We start from the raw sequence: 26,013 nt of genomic DNA, 5'->3' as shown, positions 1-26,013 counted from the left end.
GCTTCCGGAAAGAACAACAAACTTCGAGCTAGCATGCTACATGCTGAAAAATGGCAGGTTTTGAAGAACTTTTGGATCCTGCAACAAGGCAGGTCTGTGTGGTTCTTTCAGGGAGTGATTGTATGTTGTGAACAAAGTAGACTACACATGGTGATACACTGGTAAGAGCTAAATACGTTTAACCATGTATCCAGCTAATTTAAATAGCTCACATTACTGTAGGTTGCAAGAGCAGAGTGCAGCGTATCATCCGCTCTGCTGAGAAGGTGATTGGCTGCAATCTGCCGTCTCTACAGGACCTGTAGCCTCCAGGACAAGGAGGCGGGCAGGAAAGATTGTAGCTGATCCCTCTCACCCCGGACACAAACTGTTTGAACCCCTCCCCTCTGACAGAAGGCTGCAGTCTATCAGACCTCATGCCACAAAACCTGCTGTTAGCCTCATTAACAAGGACCCCCACTGACATTGACTCTTAAACCCCCCACACCTAGTTACTACACTACATTAACCTCCATCCTGGACTATACACCTGCCCATTGCACATGCTATATGTTGTTTGCACATTCTGCACTCAATCCATTCAGCCTGTTTTTTCAGCTTTTTTTTATGTATTTGTTTCTGTATTTATATTTTATTTCATATTATTTTATAATTTGTTTTATGTATGCACCAATCACCAATGCAAATACCTTGTATGTGTTACTTACTTGGCAATAAAACCTTTTCTGATTCTGATTTCTGTATTGTGTAAACAGTTAACTTTATTTAATATTGTATGTGGCATTTTCTTTTGCGGGGAGCAAATGTTCCACCAAAACAAGCTCCTTCCTGAGACCATTTTGCAGAGGCACTGTCGCTGTGTCCAGAGCTTAGCACCACCCAAGACGATTGTGATTGGTTTAAAGAAATGCAAACAACCCAGAGCATTTTTTCTCCTATCAAAGAATGTATGTGTGGAGTAGCCAGACCTTACTCCACAGCACTGTGGAGATAGGTCTGGCAATGAGAGACAAACTTGTTTTTAGCCGTATGTCTATTTCTGTGTATAGAGAGCAACAACTTGCTATTGAGAGCAACAAAAAGCCGGAGTCAAATTCTGTGTATATGTACACTATTACACACCATTAAAGCTAATTTTGATTCTGAAGGATTCCAGTAATTCATCAAATGTAACGACTGATGTGACTCATTGCTGATCTATACTTATCTCTGCAACACACACAATGGAGTGTACAAAGCAGGTGAGGTTGCACGTCACCTTGAATTGAAGCATTGCACCACAGCTACGTAAATGTACCTCTCTCCAGGACTGAGCAAATCAGGAGGAAGTAAAACTACTGATTCCAATAAAAATAAGGACATAAACCAACTTCTAAAGATGGGAATCTCAGAAGAATAAACAATTTAGCTGATAATCACTTGGGTAAACACATGGCCAGCTTTGCAAGTGTGTAAACCTATTTGTGAATGCAACAGTAATGTCACAAGCATGCCAAATATATCCAACAAGTGGTGGCAACAACTGAGGCAACCTGAAGAAAGAGGGATTAGCTGTGCACTGAGTCTAGAAGTAATCCATTACAACTACTCTTAGTAACTGATGTCTCTACTTGAACTTCTCCAAAGCATGTTTTTCTCTCTTTAAAGTATGTTTTGAATCATGAGTATTCTGGTGCAACAAGATTTACATTACTTTTAACAAACCTCAGTGGCTGTATCTGTATATTACTACTATGAACCCATTTCATCTTTGTCTTCTGACCTCAATGTCAAATGCTGGCTGCTTTTTAATGTTGGAATTGGTATATATTGTTATGGGTTTTAATATTTCATAACCAATAAACATTGAAACAATAAATGTAAACAGTAGTATAGTTAAACGAAACAAAAAATATGTTACAAATGAACTGTAGCAGCTAAATGTGTGCACTGCCCCTTTAAGAATGTAGTCAAAACAAAGCCTGGACTGGCCGTCCGTACGGAAGTGGTTTTGTTTCGGTGGTTACATACAATAGCATGTGAGAAATGAAGGCTGCTACATATTTAAAATTCAGTTAATGTTAGCTGTCTTAAAAGCGTTTTTTTTTATTTCATTAACAATATTTGATGTTTCTTTATTATTATTTTGATATTGCCTGAACTAAACGAAGGATAGCTAGCTAGCTTGTTAGCTAGCTTTATTAATGTCAGCAGCCATGCCGTCCTACTCTGAATTGAGGAAAACCAACCACTTCTACTACTTCATCAAATTTACCTTAAATATCTACTCAATGCTCTTCTCGGTAAGTTCCCGGTCTCTTTATTGACGTCAGCATTCTATACCATAGTAAGATTGAGCAGCAACTGTGTTTGCTAATTGTAGCAGACGCGAACCACCCAATAGCATCAAACTCTCCAAACTTCATTCAAAACACTTGAGTTTAAATGTGCTTATCTACTCCGGTCACATGCACACGTTTAAAACATAACATCAGGCATATTGAGAGTCTATACGATCTACGCTGCAAATCGGCATGTACCCCGAATGACGACCATGAATCTTTGGATTACAATTTCAATTTAAAACCCAATTTCGCATCAAACACTAGCTAGCAGAGCTAGCGAAGTTACAGCGTGAGACGTAGCATTATGAGATTTTATTAAAATAAATTGCCGCGTGTTGGATAGGACGCATTCCGTTTTTACCAGGAGACTATTATAATTATAAGATACGTTATACAGTATGATAACAACTTTGCATTTTTGTTGTTGAGCAATGTAATATTAAGTTGCCATATTTTCTAATGGGATTTGGTTTGGGATTCTCTGGATACTAGCTAGCTGGCGAATAGTTAGCTTGCAAGAAATACACATCACTTCAAGCACCATGCATCCTCCTAAATTTTAATCTGTTAATACAATAGTTTTGGGCTATTTTATATTAAAACGATAAACTACTGAGATGTTAATATTTGCATTTGGAATTGAGACAATACACAGCGACCACTGGCTAGCAAACAGCACGGTGGTGCAGGGCGTTGGATCCACTTAAAGGGACGATAATGTGGGTAAATAGTTTTTGCCGTCAGAAAATAGTAGCATACTGAAAGGCGCTGTTGTTGGTCATTCAAACAGTCCGGGTACATATTATACATCTTTAAACATGTTTTTGTTAAGAGAGAATATTATTCCAAACTCGGTTTAGGAGCATTCTGGTTTAAGGTGAGCCAACAAACTTAGCCTACATTTATTTTAGCTCAGTTTCACTGCTCATCACTGCCCACACTGTTTTAATTTGATGCTAATATAAGATTGTGGCAGATGACATTTATTTTTATTTAGATATTTATCTATTGTGCGCGCGCGCGTGTGTGTGTGCGCATATCTCTCGAACCGTTAGTCTGATGGATTTCAAACTTGACAGGTGTCTTGCTATGGGCACGAGTAGGTGCGGTGCCAAGTTGGACGTTGTTTGGATTAGAAATGCAAAAGATATCATTAAATATATATCGGTAAAAGAAGCACACGTTGGCTTTTGCCGCTCTAGCCGCTGGTCACTCCCCCTCTCACACTGCACAGTGAGTGAGCACTTTGGCAGCTAAAATGTGACATACACCTCAGACCCACAACATTGTGCAAAGTAGCACTACTTTGGATTGTCTTTGACTTTGAATAAACAAACGACAATTCCCGAATTTAAGGACGTTTCACAATCCCAAACATGCAAAGCACAACCAGCTACAGACAACAAGTGGAAGACAGAGCGTGATTCCACTTATAGGCAGGCTACCAGACACAGTTTTTGAGTCCCATCGTTGTCCGTGTTTGGGGTGGGGTGTTTGGTGGGAAGGTAACCTGCACGCCACACGCAGACGTGCAGAACGCTTTACAACCTTAATACATCCATGTTTACATGGGCGATGGGGGGTTACCGCCTTTGACTCTTTTCCTGCTTCCAACGTTGGCTACATGATTGCTGGATATACCGAACTAACTGTTCTTGACTTTCCTGGAGCACGGGCAGATAGCTGAAAGGAACATCACGACTGTTGTGTGGAATAAGGTTGATGGGGGGGAAAGGCGCTACGCTTTTCCGTGTCTATTTTTTCGCTAAGAGGAAACTCAACAAAAAGCCATTTGCCAACACTAAATATCAAACAAAAGCCAGACACTATACAGTATTTCCTCTGTTGATTTTGTAGTGGTGGCCCACCATGGCAAAATTTCTGCCACCACGGTATCAGAAATAGGGCTGTACAAAAATATCACATTGTCAATGTGATATTTTGTGATTACATTCTGAATCTGCATTGTTCTGTCAGCTAAATCAGTAGTAGTAGGGTATACAGTGGAGTTGCATATGAAGTGGTTTGGGGTCCTTCTGTAAGTCATTTTGGGGTATAATATGGTTTTGATGAATTCTACAAGCAGCAATACCACAGGCCAAGCAATCGGCCCGTTCCAAACGGGCACTGCACTAGTTATTCAAATAAGCAAAGGTATGTTAAGGCCATGTTGAATGGGATAGCCAAGGGAAGGCACAGATTCAAGCAAGTGTCACATCAAGCTTAGTATTTCAGTATTTCCTACACTTCATTACACAGTTACTTTTATTAAGCTACACTTCTCTAAGAAAACTAAAATAAATCAATTTAGTATACTTTGGTTGTGGTTGGAGAGTTTTTCTATGCAACCAGGTGCTTCAGCTACTCATAGACAGAACTTTTATTGCACTTTTGTTTTTTAAAGTGCCAGGGTTTAATTTGGGATCCAACAGCCACGTAAAATGCTGGACAAGCCTTGCCAGGTTATCCTCAGCCTTCATCGGCCCACTTAACAAACCCCTGTGTTTTGTTCCTCCATCTTACCCCTACAACACTTTTATCTCCAGGAACATTGTTGGAATAATGTTCAATTTGCACCGTCGCAAATCTGCCCGACTGTCTGTGTTTGTCAAATATATGTACACCCTGAAGCGCATTATTGAATATGACTCCAAAACATCAGTAGTTTGATTCCATTAGCACTCCAGAGTCCCTTTCATGTGATCTGTTACTCTCCTCTACTGTCTCTCCCTCTTACTGCTAGGATTTAGGACAGTGTGGCCCAGCTTAGCTCAACAGACAAAAGCTCCTCTAGCCCCAAGCTAACAGTGTAGGCTTAATGGACCTTTTTCACAGCAGACATTTTGACTTGTCATAGTAGGAAAAGCACGGCTGAAATTGATAACCTCAACGATGGCTCAATTCCATCAAGTGTCCCAGTAAGCTATTTCAGTGAGTCAGGATGCACAATACCAGGGTCTCTCCTAAGTGGAATCATTAGCAGCCATCATTAATGGTTTTGAATACACCTGTGCTTTTCCTACTATGACATGTCAACATTTCTGCCGTGAAAAAGGTCTATTAAAGCTATCGTTGCTGTGGTGATCAATGTTGGGCGTAACGCGTCACAAAAGTAACGCAATTACAGTAATGTATTCCTTTTTGCTGTAAAACAGTAATATAACTCATTACTAATTAAATTTCAGTAATTTTATACCCGTTACAATCTCAGTAACGTGAGTTACAACACATTTGAATTAGGGCTGTCAGTATTAACGCGTTAATCGCGATGCGATTAAGGGCCGAGCATAACACAGTTATGACATAACCGTTTTTTTTAATCGCATGCCGCCATTTATTAATTTATTTTACACTTCACTCGGCTTCGCGTCGTACCTAACGGGCTACTATTTTGACCCTTTGCCGCACTTTTACTTATCTACTAATTGCTTATCTACAGCTACTTAGGGGAAATCTTCAGACTGTACAAAACACTGCGTCTCTTGGGTGTTGCGACGCAACAGGTCCCACTCCGTGCAACACAGACACTCCTTTTCGGTGGCCATAGCTTCACAATGTCTGCAGGTACACCACCAATTTCCTGAAGTACGAGACTTTGTTGCGGCATTGACTACTGGTAGCTCTCTCTCTCTCGTAGCCCTTTCACGGAGCTCCCGCAGCTCTTCATTCAATAAACTGTCCGTACACTTACAATGTTCTCAAAGCTTCGGTTAACATTTAGGGACCCTCATTATGCTACCGTTGAAGTTTGGTGATATTTTGAGCCTTTTTAGTGGTATAAATAGCGATTTGTTTTTACTTTCCCTGTGCCCCGAATACTAGCATTGTAAGCTAATCAGCGGTCCACGCTAGCTTCTTTCAAGCTACAAATGCATTCGATTAGCATGAAAGCATGTCCCAGAGAGCGATCGAGTGGGTACACATCTGTTAATAACCCCTAGGTTCGCTTTGCGCCAGAATTGTCCTTTTTAATATGTACTTAAAAACAGTTCTAAAATGCAAAATAATAGAATTTTAATCATGTGATAAAACATGCGATTAATCGCGATTAACTATAGAAATTCAGCGATAAATTGCGATTTAAGAAAAAATGTATCGTTTGACAGTCCTAATTTTATTGCAACATTTATTTTTTTTTTTTTTTTTTTTTGCGAAACAGTTCTTCACATGAAAAAAAAAAAGCTGTGAGTATTTCCTGTTGCTGTATTCGATGGTTGAGATGACTGCAGAGACAGATACATTTGCGAGATGGACATTATTTTCAGGAGTTATTACGCTGCGTTGAAGCGAGCTGTCCCATCACTGTTCCTGTGGTCACTGGTCAGAGCCAGAACCAGAGACAGTACTGACAAAATCTGTGTCCCAACAGGTGACGGTACGTCAGCGCGGACAGCAGTGTGTCCGAGCTGCTGACAGACAGAAACATGTCGGGAATTAATGTTTAGGCTTGCTATACGTAAATACCATTGCATTTTATCAGCGGTGGAAAGTAACTATGCCGTACTTTAATACAACTGTAAGGTACTTTTGAGTATTTTCATTTTCTCCTATTCCCCTAATTCACAAGCTACCTGCCAAGTCAAACTTCCGCTGTTATTTTGGTGAAAGTAACCCAAAAGTAATGCAAAAGTAGTGTAACGCATTGCAATTCAGAGACAGTAATACTGTAATATAACTAATTACTCTCAAATAACAGTAACTAGTAATCTATAATGTATTACATTTTCGAAGTAACTTGCCCAACACTGGTGGTGATGTTAAGTTTGGTTAGTGTAATTTAGGGGGAATAAAGCTGCAGGTGTCAAGTGGGAATTACTCTGCCTCATACAGTGGAATTTGAAAAGGTCTGGCTGATTCTATTTCCTCTTTTTCACTCAAGGTTAGTTACAATCATACTGCATCTTTCACATCATACTACAATAACATACAGTTACATTTAGCATTGTATTTGAGTATTAAAAGAATGATTGCTAGCTTCAAAAGCCATCCTTACTGTAAGGCATGTTTGGACACAGTATGTGGGGTTAGGCTTTTTTCCTGGCCTGGGTCCATGTGTCTCTGCACAGTGTCACTGTTTAGCAGTCGTGGGCACTGTTAGAACCCATCGTGATCTAGCTAACAAACCCTTAGACTGCAAGGCATCCCATCTTTCCAGTGTCCTGGGATGACTGATGCAATGCTAGCAATTCCATTCCATTTTCTTGGCATGGTATCGGATCCCTTTTTTTTTTCTACAAAGTCTGCTACTTATTCTTATTTTTATTATTGCAGCAGTGAAGGTAGGAATGCTGACTTTGGATGCGGGATCACAGCCAAATGTATCTGCCAATGCTTTATGGAGGGTTGTGAGCAGTAAATAGAGTTGAAGTGGATGGACCCCACTCAAGGCAGATTGCCTCGGTTTCCAATTGAAAATCAATAGCAGGAAAGGAAATGCTAGTTGTTACTTCTTTTTATAGCACATAAAGAAGGGTGCATGTACTCTATAGATATTTTACAGTTTTTAGCGTGCACAAAGGGTTAGACTTGGAAACTCTTGCTAATCATTTTAATGTAACTCTCTTTACAGTGATTCACTGTGAGGCATTATGATCCAACACACTGAACAGCTAAATAGAGTGCTGGAAAGTATCTAAGTACATTTACTCAAGTACTTTACTTAGTACAATCTTGAGGTACTTAGACTGATAGGGCTCATGGTCAGGTGAAATGGAAATACCTAACATCTCTCCAACTGCATGTCTAATGGTGTTTTTCCATTACATGGTACCTGCTCGACTCTACTCGCCTCGCCTCGACACACTGTGCGTCCGTTTTCCATTGCAGATTTTAGTACCGCCTCAGCGTGGCTGGTCGTCTTATATGCCGGCTCGGCGCAAACACCAGCGCACAAGTATAAACATCAGGCCACTTGAGCTTGTTTTACAGTTCTGTGGAGGCTCCACGCAGAGCTTTCGCCGTAGCCTTTGTAAGTGGCCTGATGTTTATACTTGTGTGTGTTTGTAGGCTATGGCGAAAGCTCTGCCTGGAGCCTCCGCAGAACTGTAAAACAAGCGGCGCCACAGGAAACTGCCGTGACCTAACGCGACACACAGAACGTGGAAGGTGTGTTGTTGTTGTTGCCACAGCCAGAAGACACATTTAGTTTCAAATGAAGCTGGAGGCAGCAAAAAAAAAAAACACAGCTGGCTAAACTATTTAAAAATAGCGAGTTTGTTCAGGACACCCCCGTCTGTCGCTTTCACGTCACCTTTTCGGCTCGCCTCAGCTCGCTTGGAACCTCGACTGAGGTGATACTAAAAAAAAGTACCTGTTAGCAGGTACCAGGTACTTTTTTTCGTAATGGAAAACCAAAAAAGGCGAGTAGAGGCGAGTCGAGCAGGTACATGTAATGGAAAAGCGCTATAAGGTTCTTATTTGTACTTCTACGCCACTAAATATCAGAGGGATTTTGTACTTTTTACTCTACTACATTTGTTTGACGGGTATAATTACTTTACTGATTAAGATTTTACTTATAACAACATATGAGAAGCTTATAAAAAAAAACACAAGACATTGTTAAAGCCTGTCTGCCTGGATTTTCTCTTTTCTTCTTATTTGTCTGTGCGGGACGTTTATGGGCGTCAACAAAGGGCCATTGGGTCCCACGTGGGTGTGTAACCCCCAGCCAATAGCAGCGTGCAGGTTCTGCAGCACTCAATTATTACATCAGTGTTGTCAAAGCATACAAAAAAAACAAGGAATAAAGAGTAATGTATCTAATATAATAATGAAAGTAAACATAAGATAATTATGATAATATTGAAGATAGTAAACAAATACCGCATGTCCCTCAATAAGTAATATGTGAGGGTACATACAATTCCCTACTTATTTTGCCTCATATTTTGACAGGAGGAGACTTTATAAATACGTTTTTCAATTTTCTGGAATTATTTTATTATGTTATTATATTTAGAAAGTGTGCAGGACTGTTGATTCAATGTCATGCTGGCAATGTGTACGGACACATTTTCTCTCTTGGTCTTCACAATTTTATGGCAACCTTTTTGTATTTCCAGTTGTGGTCACTGACTCTGTATTTAGTTATGTTTTGAGATATTCTGCTATTTGGATATCTCTTTTCAGGGATTGATAACATTCAATTTAAATTGAATCTCTCTCGTTGGTTGAGCCGGAGAGGAGGGGCCAACTTTAAACGCTGTGTGTTTACAAACCGTTGTCGATACTTACTACATATTTTACCTTAAGTATGAATGCATTAGTATGAACAATCTAATAGTGTAAGTAATAATAATGAGACAAGGGCTATTATGCTTAAAAAGTACTTTTACATTTGATATATGTTGTAAGTAAGTATGTTTGTATATTTTATATATGAATACTATTTGTGTTTGTTGTATTGACACGTTAACTTAGGTAAAGGATCTATGTATTTATTCTGCCACTGGCTAGATGCCAGTCTAAGTGTAAAGCAAGGTTGTGCACTGGGTGCCATCATGTTTGTGATGATGCAGTCATATTACACCGATTCCACATTTTACCCCAATTATTCTATTTTCTGTGCCCCTAATCATCCTTTCACATTTTGTAGCCTTTACCCAACATGATGTGAGCACTCAGGGCAGCTTCAGCACATTTTGGGGTTTGTGTACTAGGAACAAAAGTATTTAAACCTGTATGTATGTATGTATGTATGTATGATAAGTGCATCTTTTCATACCTGAAAGATAACTCATTTCATGACATCTTGTGGAGCCCCGTGATGTGGTAAGAATGACCCCTGAATCAACGCTACACAGGATAGTGTTAGCTGTAAAATCAGGGCAATAGTATTATTTAATGCAGACCCAACATATTTGAACAGAACATTTCCTGCCATGTGTTACGGCTGGAACAATTTAATCCAACTGTAATTTAAATGTAATCGAAGAATGACAGCGTGAAAGTGGGCAAGCTAATGTACTGATGTCAGTGACTTACCCATCAGGCTGTGGTTTTCTTAAACCAAACAGACTTAAACTCAAGTGGCAACAATTAAACATAATCAGTCCCTCATTACATTTTTTTTAATTTTTTTTATTTATTTAACATTTTTCCTGTACCAATACCGTGACTTCCATATACCGTGACTTCCATACCGGTTCCTGAATGATACTTTTTTTCTGTACCAGTTTTATGAAATCCATAAAAAAAATAAAAATAAAAAAAAAGACACATTATGGCACAAATCTTTTTGTTTTTCAGCTCCTACTACGTGAGCCTCGTCTCTGTGCGTAACAGAGTTTTTCCTGCCTGCTTCTACGACGTGTAACGTTAGACAGCCAATCCCCAGCATTACCAGATCTTGGTAGAAGCATGCTGCGTGCCTTTTGGCTCACTGACGCTGATGAGATTTACTCCTTAAGTATTGAATGATGAGGCATTTTTCGATACTCGACACTTTAGAGGCAATTCGGTCGCTGCCTAAAAAGTATCGAAATCGGTACCCAGCCCCATTTTTCAGTAGAACTGGTTAAATCCCCCTCCATGAATTTACAGAGCTTCCGGGTTAACTTCCGTGATATGCCGCCCCCGAATATGCGCAGCCGTGTTTTCCTGCTGGCCGCGCCCATGAATTCCCGCTCGGCCCATAGACTTTACATTGTGGTGACGTCCCAGGTTTTTAAATGGCTTTACTCGGTTCGAGGAAGTGTGTGTGTGTGTGTGTGTGTGTGTGTGTGTGTGTGTGTGTGTTTTTTTTTTTTTTAATATAAAGGCCATGGATTAAAAATGTATAATCGAAAGAGTCATATCTAACCTTTTTTGCATTTGAGGTGTCCTGACAGCAGTTTTGCAAACGTCTCTTTTGAAATGGTGGTCTTGAGCCGCAGGGGGATTTTTCATTGCAATTCCGCTTGTCCCCTGGACAAAATTAGTAGCAAGACTGAGCGCACTTCCTGGGGGCCTGATCACCTCACTGTCATTAAAGTCATTTTCTGGTGCCACGATTTGTTGTTGGCTTGTTGCATACTGTGATGATGTCATCCCAGGTTTGTTGCACATCCAATCAGGCATCTTGAACTAAATCTCCCTCCATAAGAGGGCATTTCCCATCGTCTTGATTCACTGCATAATTTCATTATGTCGATATTGTTGCAGTTTATGTAGGCCTGAGCCTTATCCTGCCTTAAGAAACAAAAAATCCACTTAAAAGAATTCCATTAGTCTGGCTTTCATTGGAGCAATTCAATGTACTGGAGATATACAAACCTTTCCTGATTTCTTTAAAAAAAAAAAAAAAAAAAACTTGCCGCGGGTTTGATTCCAACCTGTGGCTTTTTGCTGCGTGTCATTCCCCTCTCTCTCCCCTTTCTTGTCTTCAGCTGTCCTATCAATTAAAGGCCCAACATTTATAAGAGAATAACTTCTTCTTTTTTTTTATAGGAGAATTGAAAAAAAAGAGGAGTAGAAATTGAAGTCATTTATTGGCATTTATTAACCCAGAATTGCCTCTTAAATTTTGGGATGATAATTCTTATCATTCTTTTAACAAGATGGAAGGATAAAGGAAACCGAAAAATGAAATGAAAGTGCTTGAAAACACAATTTTCTCAACAAAATCTATAAATTAAAACAACTCGACAATCTTGAGTTCAAAATCATTTAAAGCTAGCAGTGTCTGTAGTGTCAGACGCAGTCTTCACACTAATACGACATCCCAAGAGACTCATGAGAATTAATGCGAAGATCGAAAAAGCTCAACACTTTGCTCTTCATACTGAGGATTGTCATGGCTTTTATGTCTCTCCCTACCAGCTAATGGGTCTTTGTGTGCTGTGCGTGGGGGTGTATGCCGAAGTGGAAAGGCAGAAGAATCGAACCCTGGAGGGCCTTTTCCTGGCCCCTGCCGTGGTGCTGATCCTGCTGGGCCTGGTGATGTTTACCGTGTCAGTGGTGGGCATGGTTGGATCCCTCAGGGACAACAAGACCCTGCTGCACATGGTAGGGATGATAAAGGAGGAGGAGGGGCGTGGTGTGCATGAGCACATGTCTTACATCTTTGTTGTACATGATATATGTGTGCATGTCTTTTTTTGCTTAAGGGTAGCATTTTCAGAATTGTATTGGGGTTTTCGGTTGTCAGCTGAGTTACAAAATCAGGAAGGTAATGGGGGAATACAACTGAAATTATACATACAAGGGTATCTCTACAAATGTCTATCTATGTAAATATACAAATTACACACACGTCAAAGCTGAGAAAAATAGACTGTGTTCAAAGTTTTGGGGAAACAGGGAAATTAAAAGAAGTCAATGTTTTTTTCTGCTTTTGCTTTGACGAAGAAGACGAGAAGCTCATTTCATACTGAGAGCCATAAAGTTAATGTTACTCGCAGAGAATTGTATACATTATGTTCCTTCATGCACTGATAATTGCTTCTCTCTGTTAGTTTACTATGATTTTAAAAACTTGTCAGCAAATATTCCATAAATAATATCAGTTTTATCTAGGGATTTCTCTTTTTTTTGGCCCCTTTTTTTTATATTTATCCAACCCGATACTTATATTTGCCTAAATGACACACAAATGCACACTCAAACTACAACTTGAAAATGTGATAAGATGGAACTTAATGTATCCCCAAAGATGCTCCGTGTACATAGTAAAAACAATTCTGCACATAGCAACAGAACAAATGCAGTGTTGATGAGATATGTATCCGACACACTAAAATAATAATAATAATTTAAAATACATTTGGCACGTCCTATTTTTCACTGACTACTTGGTAGGCCCTGGTTCAAAACTATTAAGTTAGTAATATGATGTGATAATATGGTAAGAATGAATCGGCATTTGATCAGGTTTATTTTAGAACCGAAACGGAACCATTAAAATATTCCTGGATCCGCCCAGATAACGATCTTTAGGATCGGCTCGCGACGTGCTGATACAAAAATCGGTATGTTATGCTTTGTGTCATTGATGTATTGAAATTTTCGGTGTAAATAGTTGGTGTGTTGCTGCACCACTGCCATATATTTACCCTGAACGCTGACTGACTCTGTGATCTTTCTCCCTCTGTAGTTCCTCTGTGTTCTCTGTGTGTTGCTGCTTCTCCAGGCAATCGGGCTCACCTTGGCTCTCATCTTTGAGAGCAAGGTAAAAGTCTTTTGTTTGTCACATCCCACATCATGTACATTCTCATAGATTGCCTCTAATAATGGCTAAGGTTGGGTACCGAAACCCGGTTCCACTATGGAACCGGTTCCTACGCAACCGGTAGGAATCAAACCGGATTAGAACACAAATTTCGGTTCCTCATTTGGTTCCACTTAATGTGTCGACTGAAATATTTTCCCTCTGTCGCTCCGAAACGGACGTGAAAATATCACTTTTTCTCTGTAGTCTTACCGTTGGCTAGCTACCGTAAATGTAGGCTAGTTTTAAAATGCCATATTTTCCCTCTGGGCTCACCAAAAGGGACGTAAATGCATATTAACCATTCACTGCACGTAATCGCTAGGAAACATATTACATCTTTGATGTCATTTTTCAGTTTTTCAAGAATCAGTTTAGGAATTTGAATCATTTTTAAAAGTGCCAGTTCGGCATCGGAATCGTAAAAATCCAAACGATACCCAACCCTAATAATGGCCTCTAGCCACAGTCAGGTCACTACTACTTCACTGCACTTTCTGACTGGCGTCATCTTTGTCAGTGCTCGTAACAATGACCACCTCTCCCCTGTGTTTCTGCCTCTCTCCATTTTATCTAGACGTCTGCCTTGTTCCAGAGCAGTATACGAGAAGGAATTAAACACTACTACGATGATCTGGATTTCAAAAACATCTTGGACTATATGCAACAAAAGGTGGTTTGACATTTAAACAAAGGATGATGTGATTGTTGATTTCATTATTAACTATTTCTACGTATTTATTTTCAGTTAGACTGTTGGAATGGTCAGTCTGCTTTGTCACGTTTTCTTACCGCTGTGGCATAGTTCCTATTTAAAATAATAAATGAAGCAGTCTACAACCACACACGTACCTGCTCCCTTCAAACCATCTTACATATTGAAGATGTCCAATAGGACAAGTACTGTACTGTAGGTTAAGCGTGAGGTATGCTTCTGCGTTAAATCTACGCCGTGGCGTAGGTACGTGGAGACACGGACCCTACGCCGTAGCCTGACGTGCACCTCTCGAAAAAAGTAACTACACGTCGTGGCTGCGCACGTCGCTCGGCCATGGCTTGGTAGCGTTGCATTTCCCCTAGTCTATATCCTTGCCGTTCCACTTCCGGGATTTCTCCGGCGCCGCAGGAAATGATGTCCGTTACCTTCCGCTTTCTTTGTGTTGGCATTTTAAACTTGGGTGGATTTATGAGGACTATGATTAACTGTTCCTCAGATCTCTGCAGGGTAAATTGAGACGGCTAGCTAGACTATCTGTCCAATCTGAGTTTTCTCTCATACGACTATTTTGCAGCGACTCTGTGTGGAGCTTAGCGCCACCCAAGACGATTGTGATTGGTTTAAAGAAACGCCAATAAACCAGAGCACGTTTTTCTCCCATCCCGGAATGCTGTGTGGACTAGCCAGACCGTTCTCAGCTCCGCAGCGTGTGGATGGTCTGGCAAAGCGAGACTACATTTCCCCCCCCCCACTCATTCCAGAGAGAGAGAGAGAGAGAGAGAGAGAGAGAGAGATATATCCCACCCTAATCGGAAAGCACGGGAGGACTCTAGTCGGTACTCACTCCGAAGCTAATCACCGTCACTCTCTCTACCACACGCTCCCCACGCACACACACCGGCCCTGCTATTCTTTTAAAGAGATTGACGCACACACCAACGCTTCAGGCCACTAACGTAGGCTACGGCGAAAGCTCTGCGTGGAGCCTCTGCACAACCATGAATCGCGTACTTGACCTGCAGGTAGAGCAACAGGACCTAATGTGATAACTCATTATTATGGTTCATGTAGTTGGATTAAAGATGGTTCTTTAAAGGATGGACCACTCAACATAATTTTGCTTTTCTAAAAAAAAAAAACAGACTAGAAAATCTTAAAGCACCCATATTATGCTCATTTTCAGGTACATAATTGTATTTTAAGGTTGTACCAGAATAGGTTTACATGGTTTAATTTTCAAAAAACACCATATTTTTGTTGTACTGCACAGCTCTCTCTCACTGCTGCAGATTCTCTTTTCAGCTGGTCTCTGTTTTAGCTACAGAGTGAGACCTCTTTTCTTCTTCTTCTTCTGTACTATCTTTGATTGCACTCGCACATGTGCAGTAGCTCAGATGTAGATCATGTCAGCTAGCTAGCTCCATAGACAGTAAAAAGGCTGTTTCTACAACTTCGGTCAGTTACAAGGCAGGATTAGCTGGGAGACTTCTTCTAAATGAGGGCGCACATGTAAGTAGTTCTTTTGTAGATTATGGTGAACTGGTGTGTGTTGTTGCAGTGCTTTGCTATTGAGAATGAGGTAGCATGCTAGTGTTAGTATTAGCGTTAGCATGCTAACGCTAATGCTAATGCTAAGAGCAATGGTTGCGGTTAGCCAGCTCGTTTCGGCTTGTGACTTCACAAGCCGTGCCGATTTTTGAACAGCTCACCCAGAGACTGAAGGCAGGACACATTCAGAAACCGTATCTCACTCAAAACAGCATGGATGGATTTTTTTCAAAGTTTGTATGTGTGTGGAAGCACCAGAGACACAAAAGAACACCCCAAATCCCAGAAAAAGTGTTTTTTTCATAACAGGTATCTTTTTAGAACCGCAAAAGTGGTGTGTGTTTGTCTACCTGAATGGACCGAGTGGAGCTGCAAACAATGCTGGGGAAAAAATTGCCGACAATTTAGTTTCGGCAGTCTGCAGCGACTAAATCTATGAAAAGAATAAAAGAAAAATGGACATGTTTCATGTGCTTTCTGTTTGAGATAGATTTGAGCAATACAAGTAGAACTGACATCAGTATTGGCTTCACTGAAGCATATGGTTTCTTCGAACTTGAAAACAAATTGGCTGTAATGGCTTTTTTTAACCTTTGGCCAGGAGTTTTTTGGCCAAAGGAGTTTTTCTTGTCTCTCAACTGCCATTCTTGCAGTTTGGAGCCTTCTATCAGGGGATACTTGCTGTTTTGGCATCACCTATGTCAATAGAGAGGGCAGTAAATCCTGCTCCCTGCCTTATGTCGTCTTTGCTTTTGTTGTTTTTCCCACTGCTTGTCAGCTCACAGCTGAGGTCAGGCGATCACGGAGATGTCCTTCACCGTCTAGAAAAGGTCTCAGCCTGTTGGACTCTTGATTGGATTTTTTTTGTTGGTGAATTACCAAAAAAAAATGATTGTGAATTGATTGTCAGAAACTGTGCAGTCTTCACACGAGCACCTGTTTCCCACTGGAGACATTTCCACATTGATTTTAGTTTGCTGTAGGAATTGGATGTACAGAGAGATAATTTGTCTGTCTGCATGGCGGGGTAAGAAGGCAGCATCGGTTCAACTCCGAGGGGGGAAACGGAGGCATGACTCAGTGGGTTGTTTAATTTAAGAGATTTGAAATAGCTTGTTGTTTTACAATCTGAGATGAGTCTTTGTTTTGATAGCATGCTTGGTTCATAATTGTCTTCATACTGGCTTTTTTATTTATTTTTCTCCAGTTTTCATGTTGTGGAGGAGATGAGTATAAGGACTGGGGAGTCAACCAGTACCATTTCTGCAATGGGACCGGTCCACTAGCTTGCGGGGTTCCATATACCTGTTGTGTTCGCCACAAGGTGAGTGCTGGCTCATATGCACACAGAACAAACAGGCCTTCACACAAAATACTGTAAAACATCTTCACTGCGATTTGCAGTACTTCCTATGATTGCATTTTGTCATGAACCAGCTCAAAGTTCAGACAGAAATGAGGGAGACCACACATAATTAAGGATTAAGTTAAAACCAATTTATTTAACCCATTTTAAACAATAGTTCAAAAGTAGTTTTTTAGTGGTGTAGTGAGTGCATGGGTGTACGTGAGTGTTTTTTGAAAGCAAAACTCACAGAATCCAAAAGACAACCAAACCCTGCTGTCTCTCTCTAAGAGACTGCTGTCTCGCGAAAGTATTAAAATCATATTCTTATTTTAGATTAGGCCCTCTGCCACTCAGCCTGACTTCTAAACAACTGATAGGGAAAATACCAACGAGCCACCCACAGAGGGGGAGGGGTTATCACACTTTCACACCTGTATTGCAGTTAGTTGGTCCGGATCAAGGAAAAAAAGATACATTCAGTGCGTTTTACATACAGTTTGAAAAAAACGATTATTTACGAGTTAAGGCAGTTCCTCGATTTCTCAAACGCCACGTAAACACCTTACCCCGGTTAAAATCGGGAGTTCTCATAAGCCAGTTAACAGACCTAGAGAACTCCTTAAGTAACCGGGCTATTCCTGCATGTATACACCTTAACCAGGCTATGATCGGTTTAAGCGTATGAGCATGCTTCAACTGCCCCTCCCCACTCTGCTGGAGTGGTTTTCGAACCGTAAAATAATCCGTCAGCGCTGTGAGACGTAGTCGTTGCTATGGTACCATACAACAAAACAGCGATGCTTGAATCAGCGGCGGGCCATCGGCAGCAAAAAGCCTGCCGTCCATCTGTTTGACTCCCCGCCGATGCAGCAGCGGACATCGGTCGATGGGTAAACAGATTGTCCATCTCCGGGGCCGTCAACGCTGTGTCTCGGCAAATCAGTGGAGCGGCCAAGCAGCGGCCGAGCAGCCCCCTCTGCGGCCGCTGGCTAACGTTAATGTTAGTTAGCTAACGAAGTTAGCGTGCTAATTCCACCCGACACTGGTTACGGATATAATGAGCCGAACAAGTTGTCAGTTATTTGGCAAGAACACTGTGCGTTCCTACGCTGTGACATAGTGTGTTAATGAAACATGAAGTTGTTAAATTTTACTAATTTACTGGCCGTTCGGTGTAATTTTTACATAGGTCAACCAGAACAAAAAGCCTGTTGTACGTTGGCAGAGCGCCACCTACTGTACCGGAGGCAGAGTTACTCCGTCATTCTTCCCATTCTTCCACGCTCATGTATACGGGGAGAACTGGCATAACCCGGTTATTTACTAACCGGGGTTAGACCATACCTCGGTTACTGCTGTGTCTTCTCTAATGTCACAAGACGCTGCTCACCAGCAAATAATTGAACCGGTCGAAAGCAGAGTTTGATTGACAGCTTTTCACACCAGCCTAATTGAAGTTTAAACCGCACAGAACAGGTTAGATGTGAAGCCACACCAAGAAACTACAATTCAAGCATGAATATATTTTAAAGGAAACTCATTGATTAGATGCTTCTGGAAGGAAACCCTAATGTATAACACAACACAAACTGTAACTGACATTTTGTAACCGTTCTATCATTTCTTCAGACAGGTTATCGGCAGTCATCTGTGCATGTTTGGTTGCTTGTAAGACCATAATCAGACGGACAATGTTCACAAAGTAGACTGTAAATAGACGAAATTAGCTCCTCTCTGTTAGCACAGACTTTTGATTTCTCTAAGAAAGAAGAAGACACATTTCAGAGCAGTGGCGTAGGCAGAAATAGTATTTTGGGCGGGCCGGTACAAAAGTGAGTGGGCCATTTTCAAAAGACAAAGTAGCAAAAAGGACAAACTGAAAAAACAGCAACGATTTTACATTCCAACATACTGCATTACAACGGCAATAACAGTACCGCCTACAACATGCTCAACCAACAAAACTCAGTCTAAAAAGTTTGTGCACAACAATATAGATAAAAAAACTATCGGTTTTAACCTATTCAGGCTAAAATATATTTGCACCGGCAGAACCAGCAGCATTGGCTCTGCACAGCACTGTTATAAAATTAACCATTTTATTGCACAAAGTGGCAACTAAACATGAACCCACACAGCAGAGAAGGCAGTTTACATACTGCATTGACATAGATTAGCCTACATCAGACAGTAATTGCACATGTAACAATGCAACATGGCTACCAGCAGTAAAAGAAAATCAAAGAATGAAAACTTCCAGCCAAGCATTGTTTGAATTATAAAAGATATAATGAAAAGTGGCAAGCAAGGTGCCAAATCTTAGACAGTGTATCGTGTCCACGGCAGTAACAGGATCAAAGAAAACTAAAAACTACGTCACTCACAGATAAGTTATCTTCTTATTTAATGTAGGCAAAACACAAACGCGTTTCAGCTAGAAGCCATCATCAGTGTTCACCATTTCTTACTGAATAGAAAGGTTACTAGGTTAGGTTACTTAATTAATAACACAAGAAGCGTGAAACACGTTTCTGACTTAATGTTACCTCTGTGAGGGCCTCCTCTCTGGCTGATGGGCTGTCAGCTCTGCTGGGGAAATGTCTGCACATGCTGCAGAACAGCTCGTCCTTATTTTCACTGTATTCCATCCAAGAAAACTGTCCATACCACTTTAAAGAGAAGCCATTGTTGTCGCGGTAACTTTTAACAGTACATTGCTTGATACATCCATGGAGCTAGCTAACGTTAGCTGCTGAAGGCAACCCGGAGAGTCTGCCTGTTGTTGTTACCATAGCAACTAACTATGTTCCAAAGGCGTTTGATTGTATGGTTTAAACTGTTTTGTTTTAATCAGAAGAAAATACACATTAAACACACACAACTAGCTAGTTCTTTTATTATTTCTTTGCATACATTTGAATATTTTTCATAACAAAACGTATTTTGATCAAACTTGGCTGGACGGGCCATTGAGTAAAGTGGGCGGGCCAGTGCCGCCCTGGCCCATTACTGCCTACGCGCCTGTTTCCGAGTAACCAATTCAGCCAGTTAATGAAAAAGTATTGATACAACGTGAACTGGTATCAGTATAAGTGATGCCGCAGCCATCCCGTTTTGATAATCCTAGTCCCTGCTGATGGATGCTTCAGATCCAAAAACCATGCACCGAGTTAGCTGAGAAGAGACACTTATTTTCCCCACATCAGACACATAATTGATGGTGTGAGAAAAGTGTCTCGTATATGACCTTTCTCTCTTTAAATGAAATGTTAGTCCCTTGTGGCCCACTCCACCCTCTATATGCCCGGTATCACTCCTCTACCTTATCCTAACTCTGGAAGCAGTGGAGCTGTGCTAGAGAAATTAATGACAGAATCATCCAAAACTCACTCACTCACACTCACACACACACACACACACACACACACACACACACACACACACACACACACACACTGCAGAGATAGAGGAAGTGAATAGGAAAGCTGAACATTGGCTAGGTTTCTGCTGTTATCGCTTCCTACCATAGACTTTTACAGTCTATGGTTCCTACCTGTCAGGGCTGCAGCCCTTTTGCAAACGCTTAAGGTCACGCTCTGGCTGGCAGGGGACAGGAACACCTCCTTGTGTGGAGGATTACTCCCATGTGTCCCCGTGGTGTTGTACCTGGTCATCTTAGCTCAGTTAAAGTCTTGTCTCTGACTTTCAAACTCTTAACCCTCTGCACAGGTTGGAGAGGTCATCAACACTCTGTGTGGCTACAGGACCCTGGATAAAGAGGTAAGAGCAACAACTGGTTACTTTAGACACATTTTGTCCATTGGTTTTACCATTACTCCTAACGGAGCACAGCTGCATCACACGGGGTTATAACATTTTTGCACCAATTTAGAAACCCTTCCTTTGTTAACATTCACTGGGATGTCTGGTGTCAAAACATAAGGAGAGTTCCTACTTTTCTTCCATCATATTAGAGCGGCAACAATTAAGTCAGTTAATTGAGGAAATAATGGTCAGATTAATCCGTAACGGATAATGGGAACATTTTCCCGTGATACCATCAGTCCAAGGAGAAGAGAGCCCACGTCTCTGAAGCCTTTTCTCTAGTAAAAGTAAAAGCAGCAGAATGTGAATCCCACATGTGTGCAGCTACTCTCACAGCCTCCTGTCAGGCTCTTTTAAGTAGTCATCGTGATTATTTTTTTCTTTCTCTGACTGTCTGAGCTCCTCATCATTACATTCTGTGACACCTGTAAATCCTGGCAGCTTAACAGCTGATCCGGTCCCGGTCTGTTTTTTGCAGGAAAGCCGCCGGATGAGGCTTTCAACTAATTTCCATCCCTCAGGAGATAATTAAGTAACTCTTTAAACTGACTTTGAAAAAAAACAACAAAAAAGAAACTCACTAGCCTAGCAATATCAAGGCTACAAACAACCCATAATGCAACCCTCTGTAGGAGCCAGTGTTACGCCGATACTCTCTCCATTCAAACATAATATCTAATCTTGTGAATATGCAATTGTCTAGTCTTCATATATTTTATAATACTGTAGTATGTGATGTTTTTAATGAGTTAGCTAGTGTTTCATGGCTGTAAAGGATAAATGTCCTGGCTCTTGGGCAAAGCTGATCATCCCAAGTTCTGCTAGCTTATTGTCCTCTCCAAAGCATTTACATTAGGCCATTGTTGCTGACTGATGTATTCCCCTCATAATCTTAGAGGAAGGTTTTTTTTCTTCTTTTATGACTGAAAAAGATCACAGAGTATTAATTTACTGTCTAATGTCTAATTTACACACTTGTCATTTACGATTATTTACAGTCATGGTGTGTTGTTGCTAGATGGCAGGGAGTGGCAAGCAGAGTCTGTGATGCTAATTGACTCATTTGTGTTTTATTTTTTCCATCCTCCAGCATCTTGTTTTCAACAGTGAACAGCTTAAATTGAAATACTTTCTACTGGAGTGTTAGAACTTCACTGGCTCGACTTGCTAGCTTTCTTCTCTTTCTTTAGAGGTACTTTTAGTGACTTTAGTGTATAAGTTTGAAATTAAAACTTTCCTCTTGTTGTCTTCCTCTGGTCTGTGCATCAGCGTGCAACCCTGCATGAGCTGATTCATGTGCGAGGCTGCATCCATGCAGTCAACCTCTGGATGAGTGACAACATTGGAATAACCACTGCACTCTGCTGCGCCATCGGGCTGCCCCAGGTAATTTAAAACTCATAGCAGCGACTCACTGACACTGAACTGGGTTTGAAGCCCTCTTTCCAACCAAATGCACCTCTCCAACTTAAAGCCTTGCTATCTGAACTGTAAACTCCCCCACTTTCTGTGAAAGTTTCTGACATTTAAATTTTCGTCACAACACTGCCTAGTAAATAATGCTCTATGCTGCATATGAAAAGCTGATTTAGCACTGCCAGAATACTTCACATTCTTTAAGTGTAACTTAAAGGTTTCAAATACTTGTTTTAGTGACTCAGTTTTTGACAGTTTCATTACCATCATCCTTGTAAATCTGAATGTAATCTTCCCGTGCATATATTTAGACTTGTCACAGCCCCCTCAGAGAGGAGTAATAACATTTAATTACTTTCTAAAACGGCTGCATAAAACGCATTGGTTCTTTCCAGCACTACTGCTCCCGAATAAATTGTACCTTATACATTTTGTACAATTGAAATCAACTCCTACTCTTTCCATTAAGTGCCTTCACGCTTTAGGCTGTGGCTCAGGTGGTAAGAGCGGTCTCCTAGCAATCGGAAGGTTGGTGGTTTGATCCCTGGCCTTGCAGTTCCATGTCGAAGTGTCCTTGGGCAAGACACTGAACCCCAAATTGCTCCCGATGCTGCGCCATCGGAGTGTAAATTAGTGTGAATGTTTATCTGATGAGCAGGTGGCACCTTATACGGCAGCCTCAGCCTCCGTGTATGAATGTGTGTGAATGGTAAATGGTTCCTGTACTCTGTTAAAGTGCTTTTGAGTAGCCGTTAATACTAGAAAAGCGTTATATAAATACAGTCCATTTACAATCGCACAAATGGTTTCCGGGAAAGAGAGTTTTCACTAATCTTATTTCATTAACAGACTTTCAATTCCTTTTGAATTGCTGTGGCTCGTGTACTTCTGGATCTGATTTATTTCAGTGTGTTGATCCTGTAAATAAAGCCTTCTGTTAAGTCCCCACAAACAATTCTTAAGGAACTAAAATGTTCCTTCATCCAATTATCTGCATTTCCACCACAGGTTAAAGACCTGTGAAAACCACTTCAGTGTGGCTGCTGGCTCGCACAAATCTCTCTCTCTGTCTCTTAAATGTGCTCTTAGGATGTTGACATGTACTTCCTCGTTTCCTGCTGCACCTGCAATTAATGAAATGACGAGAAGGAGAATGAGACTATAACGGCGTCTGCCTCCACAAAATCATCTGTTAAGTGATGTTATTTATTTGTGCTTTAGGACGTAACCGCTAATAATAAGAAAATTAACTTTAATTTAAGTCGGGTGCCGACAGCAAAGCATAACTTTACAACAACGAAGCCAATGCAGAAGTGCCAAAAACTGCAGTTTATCGACTGGCCACTTGAGACAAAAGGGAGTCAATCGCTGTAAGTCTGTATCCTTGACGTTCCACTTCCGGGATTGCTCCGTTGCCGCCGGAAAATCCGCCGGATTTCACTCCTTTAGGTCGGATATCCGTTGCCTTGGGCTTCCTTTTGTGTTGGCATTTTAAACTCCAGTCGATTTATGAGGACTATGGTTAACCTTTTCTCATATCTCTGCAGGGTAACTCCAGACAGCTAGCTAGACTATCTGTCGAATCTGAGTTTTCTGTTAAATGAGAGAGGCACCGCGGCTTTTCGCCGGTGCTTAGCACCGCCCAAGACGATTGTGATTGGTTTAAAGAAATGCCAATAAACTAGAGCACGTTTTCCTCCCATCCCCGAATGCTGTGTGGACTAGCCAGAATCTCCTCCAGCGCGCTTTGGAGGAGGGTCTGGCAAAGCGAGACTAATCCCTATAGACCCCCATGTTAAAATGCCAAACTTGACAGCAAAACTATCCACAATAACAGCCTGGTACAAAAAATAGTGAGTCTCTATAGCTATGAATGACATCTTTTGGAGGAGGGGATGGTAAGCCGATGTCATGCACTCCCTGTGCTCCCCTGAACTTCATTTTGGTACAGACACCTGCCTGCATTGAGCACACAAACCAGGCAACATCAAAGCGTAATTCATTTGGGCGCCTGGGTAGCTCAGTTGGTAGAGCGGGCCCCCATATATAGAGGTTTACTTCTCGACGCAGCGGCTGCAGGTTTGACTCCGACCTGCGGCCCTTTTCTGTATGTCATTCCCCTCTCTCTCGCTCTCCCCTTTCATGTCTTCAGCTAAAAAGAAATCTTTACTTAATTTAAAAGGGCCTGTCATCAAATTACTCACGGAATGTGAATTGGCTACAGCTGATATTTGCTCCTCCCATTTTGCAACTCAGCACGTAATCCTCACTGTGGCTCGTTTCAACCCATGTGACCAAAGTGGTAAGCCAAAAAGGCTTGGCATCAGTTTCTGGCATTGCACATACTTGTTACCTTGATGGCTACGCGATCTATGGTCTGATGCTGACATGATCAATTAGTCGGTGACAGATAATCCATTGATGACAAGAGTATTTGTATTAATGAACAATGTGTTATGCCTCCCTGCAGCTGCTGGGCATCGTCCTGAGCTGCATCTTCTGGAACCTGCTGGTGGACATGAGCGAGTCGGCCGACATGGTGGACTTCAAGCTGAAGAAGGCAGAGGTTGAGTACAGCGAGCTGGACCTGGCGGGCGCCGGCTGGTGTATGTGTCTTCCGAGGGACGGCGGCTACCTGCCCGTCCCTGCCGCCGAGCCTGACCTTGACCCCATCGACGTTCACCTGCTGAAGCTCAAGAAGCAGGCGCCTCGCACACATGCTCAGCTCCGAGAACTGCAGCAGTCCAGATCGGCCACTGGGCTGGACGAGGTAGACGCTAGCCGGAAGCAGAAAACGCCCTTTCTTGCCTTTTGAGTTTTTGCCTCACTTTTTCTTTTTTCTCCATTGTAATCATTACATTCGTTGGAGTTCTGTTGCACTACTTAATGGTCAGCCATTGGATCAAGAAAGATTTGGTTAGCTAAAGAGATCAGAAGTACTTTGTTATGAATTTGTTTACAACAAAAATTGAAGGAACAACATGCAACATAGGCTTTAACAAACACTTTTTCTTTTGTCGTGTTTGTGGTGGTTGTTATTCAAAGATTTATGGCATTATATGACATTGTATTTAATTTTTTAGCCTTTGAAATTGAGCTATGTCTCATGTGCTAAAGCTTACCTCAGGCTGTTTTGAAAATAGCCCAGCAGTCAGAGGAGAGTACTATTTGGTGTGTAAATTAATGGTAGCTTGAAAAGACGTTTTTCAGTGTCTGAGAAATAGAAATAGCAAAGTATGTCTTGCGTGTATAGCGTCTGTGACGGATGTATACAGTTTGTGTATTATTTCCTTTTTATCATGATTTAAATTTTATTTTGTGCAATCAGTGTACATTGTAAGACTGGTAGTTGTGGAATAACATGGAATGCATGTTTTGTACTGTATATAAAGTAAGTTAAAAAAGAAAAAAAGAAGTGTTGTTAGGCTCTCATCGGGGGGCGCTTCAGTCTATTCCATTTTTAAACTAAACTTTTTATTCAATCTTTTAATGGAACACCTAAAGGGATTATCCAGACTACAAATCCAGTAAAAACCTACTCTGACATTTTTTTTGTATGAGTTATGCACAGTTTTGAGCTTCCCCCTAGCTCCTGCCTTGTATCAGCACAACTGTTCTTGTCAATAAAGCTGAATTTGTCTACTGA

At 41.2% G+C, this 26,013-nt stretch overlaps 1 protein-coding gene across 2 annotated transcripts; it reads left to right on the top strand.

Annotated features, from left to right (window-relative positions):
• Window positions 1-1,958: 1,958 nt before the first annotated feature.
• Window positions 1,959-26,013, top strand: LOC144518025 (tetraspanin-15). 2 transcript variants are annotated; one of them, XM_078250375.1, is made up of 8 exons: window positions 1,959-2,282; window positions 12,126-12,311; window positions 13,399-13,473; window positions 14,090-14,185; window positions 16,986-17,102; window positions 20,856-20,906; window positions 22,221-22,337; window positions 24,838-26,013. In XM_078250375.1, the coding sequence occupies exons 1-8, from the start codon at window positions 2,184-2,186 to the stop codon at window positions 25,180-25,182; spliced, it is 1,086 nt and encodes a 361-aa protein (XP_078106501.1). In that variant the 5' UTR covers window positions 1,959-2,183; the 3' UTR covers window positions 25,183-26,013. The 2 variants fall into 2 exon arrangements, with proteins under 2 accessions (XP_078106501.1, XP_078106502.1); XM_078250376.1 differs by lacking the exon at window positions 16,986-17,102.

Source organism: Sander vitreus, chromosome 5 (assembly GCF_031162955.1).
Source record: "Sander vitreus isolate 19-12246 chromosome 5, sanVit1, whole genome shotgun sequence".
NCBI classification, from domain to species: domain Eukaryota; kingdom Metazoa; phylum Chordata; class Actinopteri; order Perciformes; family Percidae; genus Sander; species Sander vitreus.
Note: the sequence above shows the minus strand (reverse complement) of the source record. Positions and strands in the feature narration are given on the sequence as shown.

Coding starts and splice junctions, on each gene's coding strand:
- LOC144518025 (XM_078250375.1), top strand. CDS start 2,184: ATGTCAGCAGCCATGCCGTCCTACTCTGAATTGAGGAAAACCAACCAC. Junction 2,283..12,125: donor TCTACTCAATGCTCTTCTCG/GTAAGTTCCCGG, acceptor TCTCCCTACCAG/CTAATGGGTCTTTGTGTGCT. Junction 17,103..20,855: donor CCTGTTGTGTTCGCCACAAG/GTGAGTGCTGGC, acceptor CCCTCTGCACAG/GTTGGAGAGGTCATCAACAC.